At 36.6% G+C, this 6,235-nt stretch overlaps 1 protein-coding gene across 1 annotated transcript; it reads left to right on the top strand.

The window, feature by feature from the left end:
- The first annotated feature begins 909 nt into the window (after positions 1–909).
- On the top strand, positions 910–5,694 carry LOC135715150 (uncharacterized). Its single transcript, XM_065238549.1, has 4 exons — positions 910–1,471; positions 2,842–3,492; positions 4,213–4,520; positions 5,168–5,694. Exons 1-4 carry the CDS (start codon positions 910–912, stop codon positions 5,672–5,674), a joined length of 2,028 nt encoding a protein of 675 aa, XP_065094621.1. The 3' UTR covers positions 5,675–5,694.
- Positions 5,695–6,235: the final 541 nt, after the last annotated feature.

Raw genomic sequence — 6,235 nt, forward strand, 5'->3', positions numbered from 1 at the left:
TTGATGTTTTTGTTCATGCGTTGGTTCATTCCTACAATGCATTCATCGTTCTATGAATGACAGACAGAAGAATCGTTTATGAATGCATTCTCGCGTCACTTTTCAAATAGACCAATGTAACAAATGTAAACAAATCGAGTTAAGCGATTCAAGCTATTGCTCTTCTATCATTGTATGTGATACAAAAACACCCATCCAAATTTACTTTCATTTATTTAAGAAAATCATCGATCAAAAATTGTCCAATGTACAGTTTGAAATGATGGGTAAATGATTGTTACTTCGGTCATTCGGACTGCCTAACATGATTGGTGCTAATTTTCCAAAGGCGGGGCCAATCTAAAGTTAGGTACTATACTCTGAAATCTGTGAAAGGGAATCTAGTATCATGTAGACAAAACGTCCAATGTAACACTCATTGATTATGTCATTGAGAAAAATCGTCCAATGTAACATGTCCGATGTACAACTCGACTTGTCAAAACGTCCTATGTGGTTTTTTCTATGTTGTAGCATGAAATTCAAAGTAGAATTGTGATTTTACCGTTTCTTCTGAATTTTCAACGTTATTATACACTGACTACATTAAAAATAGTATTGCAAAATGTATTGTTTTTAAACAGTTAAAATAATAATCTGTCGAACTTCAACTTCGATTTTCGCAAAATGGTGGATATGTTACATTGGTCTATTTGAAAAGTGACGCGAGCATTCATTGATTCACAAAGATTGTTTACAAAACATTCATCTGGATCGTTCATAATTTGGTTTTGTTTTTCTCGGCTTTGTTCACTGCTATTTCGATTAATTTTGCGATTTCAAGGTGCTATTTGATACCAGTGTGATATCACAGGTAAGTACTATTCAGGATGAAACTGAGCTAAACTGATACTTTTTTGCATTTTTAGAATGAAACGACGATGCACACAGAAATACACCATGCTGCAGGTCATTCAGCAGGAGGGTGGCAAGTTTTGCTGCAAGGCTGAGGAATCATGCGGATACAAGCAGGACACACTGATGCCCGGTAATTTCAAACGGCACTTATTCAAACAACATGCTACAGTATATGCTGCGCTGAATTTGCCGATGCCGTCAGCCGAAAGTGGATCAGAGCCGGTCAAGAAAAAAACAAAGAAGCTTCAAGTGGACTCCTCAAAGGATGTTATTCTTCTCGGCACATTACAACTTGCCACCGTAAACCACCTGCCATACTCGTTCCCGGAAATGAGTGGTTTCAAAACGCTTCTGGATCCGTTGTATAAAGCTGCAGGTATTACGATGAATCGTAGAATTGTGGCAGGAATGGTGGATGATTCCGCTATTAAAGCTCGGCAGCTCATTGCAAAGGAATTGCAGCAACAACCACTGCTAACGATTGAAGTCGATGGAGCTTCCAGAGGGAGTCGTCACTTTCTTGGCATCAATGCTCGAATCATTGTTGATGGTGAAGTTATCGTCCGCAATCTGGGTAAAGTATTAGCTCACATATGGGATATTACATAAATAATACATAAATGCTCGATGAACGCCGTAGTTCCGTATAATCACCGCTATTTCTCGATTGATTTTCAACCGATTAAGCTGATTTTTTGCATTTGAGTAAGGTTAACCGTCAACTTGTAACCTCCAGAAAATCAGCTTAGTGAGAAAAAGTGGTGAGTTGATGGAACCTCCTGATTATCAGAAGGAACGGGGTGTAAGTCGAACAGAAATTTCAACTATTGTAGTATAATATGAGCTGTAAATACTTATCAGCATACCCCTCCCCCTCTAGAAATGTCTACGCAATATATGGGCAGCCCTTAACGTAAATGGAGTATGTATATAAAATTATGATCAAAGTATCGATAACTGCATTTAACTCATGTCATGTGGACTGATACTTACACCACTTTCCTTCTAACCCCCTCATATAGCCTCAATTGTATGTAGGCAACTTGGTTAATGGCTCATAACTTGTTTACCAAGTAACCATTGCACATTCCGACTTGATTAAGGGAGGTCCTGAAAAAATATAGTTTTTTTTTTTGCTCTTAATTTGAATTTTTATCATTTCTATGAACTTTTTAAGCTTAAAACGATTGTTATTTTTGCCGTTTTTAAATTTTGTTTTAGAAAATAAAGACGCATGCTCTCCGAAAAAGTTGTAGCTGAGATAATTTGAAGCTATTGTTGTTGAATTTTTTTACCTTTAATTAACCATGTTTTTATTACTTCATGCGTGAAGTTAACGATTCACATAGTTGGAAATGTTGAGTAGCTAAGATAATTTCAAGCTACTTTGTTAGTACGGCTTAACGTTATCGTTTTTATTTTTTCCTTGATTTGTTTTCCGTCGATCTTATTTTCCGTGCTGAGCACCAATGCTACCGACGCCAGGGAGGCAACTCCCACACCTGGACCCTACCTATCGACCCATCAACTCATGAAGCGGGGACCAACGGCTTTACTTCCCTCAGAGATGTTATGCCTCTGAACATCCCGGCGACGCCGACTGGGATTGAACCTAGGCCTGCCGGGGCTTAACGTTCTCATTTTAGAACAATTTTACTAGAGCATGCGCCTTTATTTTGAAAATGTAGTTTTTCTATGTTAATAATCTGAGGACCACCCTAGTTAAAAAAACTACAAAAAAGGAGCTTATCATGCTTAAAAAGTTCACAGAAGACACTTAACCTTTCAACATTAACATAAAGGCACTTGTTCTTTTGTCTTGCTAAATTGCCATCCCAAACCATTGTGCATTGGTGTTATTTTTGTTATATTTTTATTATTTTTTTTAGCATTCATGTTTTATTTTGACAATGTAGTATTTAATACTCGATTTTTTTATTTTAGCAATTAAAGAAACACAAGAACGGCAAACAAAAGAACATCTCAAAAAGTTGATTGAGGACGTTCTGAGCGACTTCGGCGTTAAACTTCAACAAGTCTACTCGGTCACTCATGACAATGGAGCTAACATGGTAGCCTCAGTCGGGGAAATCAAAAAGATGTTCGAGTCTGCTCACATCAAAGTCTATGATACGTATCTCGATAACGCCTCGCAAATAGACGATGACACTTCTGACTCGGAGGACCAGCGCATGGATGAAAGCATAGATGAAGATGATAACTCCGACGATGAGAACGACGATTTCGTAAATGGGAAAGATGGTGACAACGTTATTTCTGAGGCAATTCCCGTGGCAGATGACTCTTTCGACGTTAATATGTCTGATATCTTAGGCAGTGTACGTTGCGCTGCTCATACTGCTCAACTAGCTGTTTGGGATGTGGTAAAACCATACGAAAAACGCATTTCGAAGATTCAAAAACTCGTTGTAAAGATGCGGCAACGAGAATATTATAAATTTACGAAACTTCACGATGCTTATTTACCACCGTTAAGCAACAAGACACGTTGGAACAGCACTTTTGTCATGTTGAATTCTCTGTTGACACAGAAGTCATTTTTCACCATGGTTAAGAAATCGTATCCACAAGTTGGTAAGTACCTAGATACGCTACTTGTTTTTAATAAGTATATAGAGAAACCATGAAGAATTACTCAACTACAACCTACAACAGGCAGCCATTACCCTATACAGGGTGATTCGGAATAACTGTCCCTTTTTAAAATGGTCATAACGATTGAACGCTTGCATGAATTTTTGATATCATTATATTCCAGATATTCTACATATATTATCTTTAACTAAGCATAGTTTATTTCAAATCTCTCTCCCTTTACCTTAATTATCAGCCACATTTGTCATGAAAATTAACCACAGCTGGCACGCACGCTTTAGTCCCAGCACTTTTTGAGTCCTGGTGATGCGTTTAAGCTCTGATATTGAACGGATTTTCCAAGCATACTTCCTTTGTACCTCTATAATGATGCAAAAATAAATGTTACATTCTTGCGAAGAGATTTCAGTTTCTAAAAGATAACACACGATTTTTTTAAAGATTTTTGCCATTCTCCATTTTAACGGCAATGGCTGCTTGAAATCACAAACGAATGAAATTTCAAATCCTACTATCAATACAAGCTGATATTTGTACACACTTAAAACAAAAATACTTGAACATATACCCATTTTACCCATTGAGAATTGCATATTTGTGAAATCGGTGACAGTTATTCTGAATCACCCTGCATTAAAAAAAAACACTTGTTTTTTAATCTATTGAAATACACAATCTACGTTTTACATTTTATTGCAGATTTTACTTCACACTGGAAGTTTATCGAGAAGTTTTGTGAAGCATTTGAAGCACCATTTGTCCTTACTTTGCAGTTGCAAAAACAACATGTCGATCTGAGTGAGTTTTACGCATGCTGGTTGATATGCCAGGCTAAGCTAACGAGATTGGCAAATAACTCTTTGGCCCAAAAACTTTTGAAAGCATTTCAAAAGCGTTTGCAAAAACTCACTGAGAGCATGCAGTTCAAGGCATGTATCTTCCTTGATCCCCGCTTCAATTTCCTGGGATCCAAGAGAATTTCTTCGAATGATAAAGAACAGATCCAAGTATGTATAAAAACCATATATTGTTTCTAGATGAAGTTTTAGGCATAATTCTTTGTTCATTCCTTGGTAGCCGATTTTTGGTAATAAATATACCATTTGTGGTCAGTATTCTTAATATCAAAAACCAGGAAGCAAAGAATTCGTAAAAAGGGATACCGGCTAAAACTTCATCCACAAACAACGTTACCACTCTATTAAAAAGGCAAACAAAACGAGAATTCTTGCAAGAGCACGGTGGGTGGTTCAGTTCTCCCATAGGTATTTCTTGGCTATGTTCCATCCAATTAAACTGATTTTTTCCTACGTGATGAGTATCAATCTAATATATGCTCATCACTCATTCATTCACCGTGCTATTCGATGGCTTTCTGTAATAAATCTATAGAAAAGCACCTACTGCATTACAAATTGAAAAAAAAATATTACTCAATATTCTCAAAATCCCTTTAATTCGATAGTTCATAGATAGAAAGAAATTGCGGTGGGTGGACGGCACAACATACTGTGTAAATTGGGGGTTCCTGCATATATATTTTTTGCTCGATTTTTTGTGCCATTTAATATATTCAATATGTTGACTTCATGTTGAGCATTTAATTGTTGCTATCAGACCATAACAATTCTTATGGTGTAATATAATGTTGCAGGAATTTCTCATCAAACTCCATGGCTGTGTAAATGGAAAAGCCGACGATTCCAGCGATGTTTCAAACAACGACATAAACGAAGATGATCTGGAGATAATCTTGGCAGGATTTTTTAATGAAGATGCACAAGGAAACTCATCGATGACCAGCAAATGTTCCATCGCACAGAAAATTAAGCAGCTCGAAATGAGGGAGAAGGTACCTATTATTGAAACTTCACGTCCAGGATCATCTAAGAGCAATGAACCACCAGCTCATTTTGATCTGGTTAAATACTGGGAAGCTCAAAAATTCATCAATCCCGAGCTTTACAGAGTTGCGATGATCGTTCTGTCAAGTTCAGCTACACAGGTTTCAGTTGAACGTGGATTTAGTGCACTGAAGCTTATGCTATCTGATCGCAGGATGAACCTAACAGCAGGATCCGTCGAGAATTCTCTCTTGCTAAAACTCAATCCAGACCTTCTCCCTAAGATTTCTCTGTTGATGAGTGAGGAAGACGACTGAAACTGATGTGATTTAGGCTGCTTTGATTATGGTTCTGTTGAATATAAATAAATCTTTCGAACTGGCTGGAATTATAATTATTTTTTGAAAAGTTGCTCCCCTAGCAAAGTTAGAAGTTTTATCAAGGTTTGAAAGCATTCTACAAGTCCAAATCATGGTCTACAAAACCCTCATAAAGGTAGGGAAATATTTGTTGGTGATTGTGAGCTCTTATTCGCGAGAAATAAGCAATTGAAAACATTGTTTACAAAAGCATTTTCGCTCCATTTAGGGTAGGTGTTCTAGTCACCCAAGTAAAAATTCAGTAACTATTGGGCATCCACTCTGATTTATTATGGTTTTAAACGGTAATGAACAATCCATTTAGTTTAAATTCAGCATTTCAAAGTGAAAAACATTCCTGTAATTCAGCTTTGTTGCTGTTTTAAAAACCTTTTATAGTCTAGCAAAGAAGTCATAAACAGTATTGTTTTAAAAATAAATTTAAAACAGTTCTTAATCCCTCCTTTAAACTTACATTCTTAGTTTTTCAATCTATATATCCTTGGATATAACTAAATT

This window comes from Ochlerotatus camptorhynchus, unplaced genomic scaffold (genome assembly GCF_037179485.1).
Source record: "Ochlerotatus camptorhynchus isolate MF236.1 unplaced genomic scaffold, CSIRO-AGI_Acam_v1.1 ptg000824l, whole genome shotgun sequence".
NCBI lineage: Eukaryota > Metazoa > Arthropoda > Insecta > Diptera > Culicidae > Ochlerotatus > Ochlerotatus camptorhynchus.

Bases quoted from the DNA above. Each gene is read 5' to 3' on its own strand.
- LOC135715150 (XM_065238549.1), top strand. From the start codon at position 910: ATGAAACGACGATGCACACAGAAATACACCATGCTGCAGGTCATTCAG. The intron at 3,493-4,212 runs GTAAGTACCTAG...ATTTTATTGCAG, and splicing joins GAAATCGTATCCACAAGTTG to ATTTTACTTCACACTGGAAG. The intron at 4,521-5,167 runs GTATGTATAAAA...ATAATGTTGCAG, and splicing joins ATGATAAAGAACAGATCCAA to GAATTTCTCATCAAACTCCA.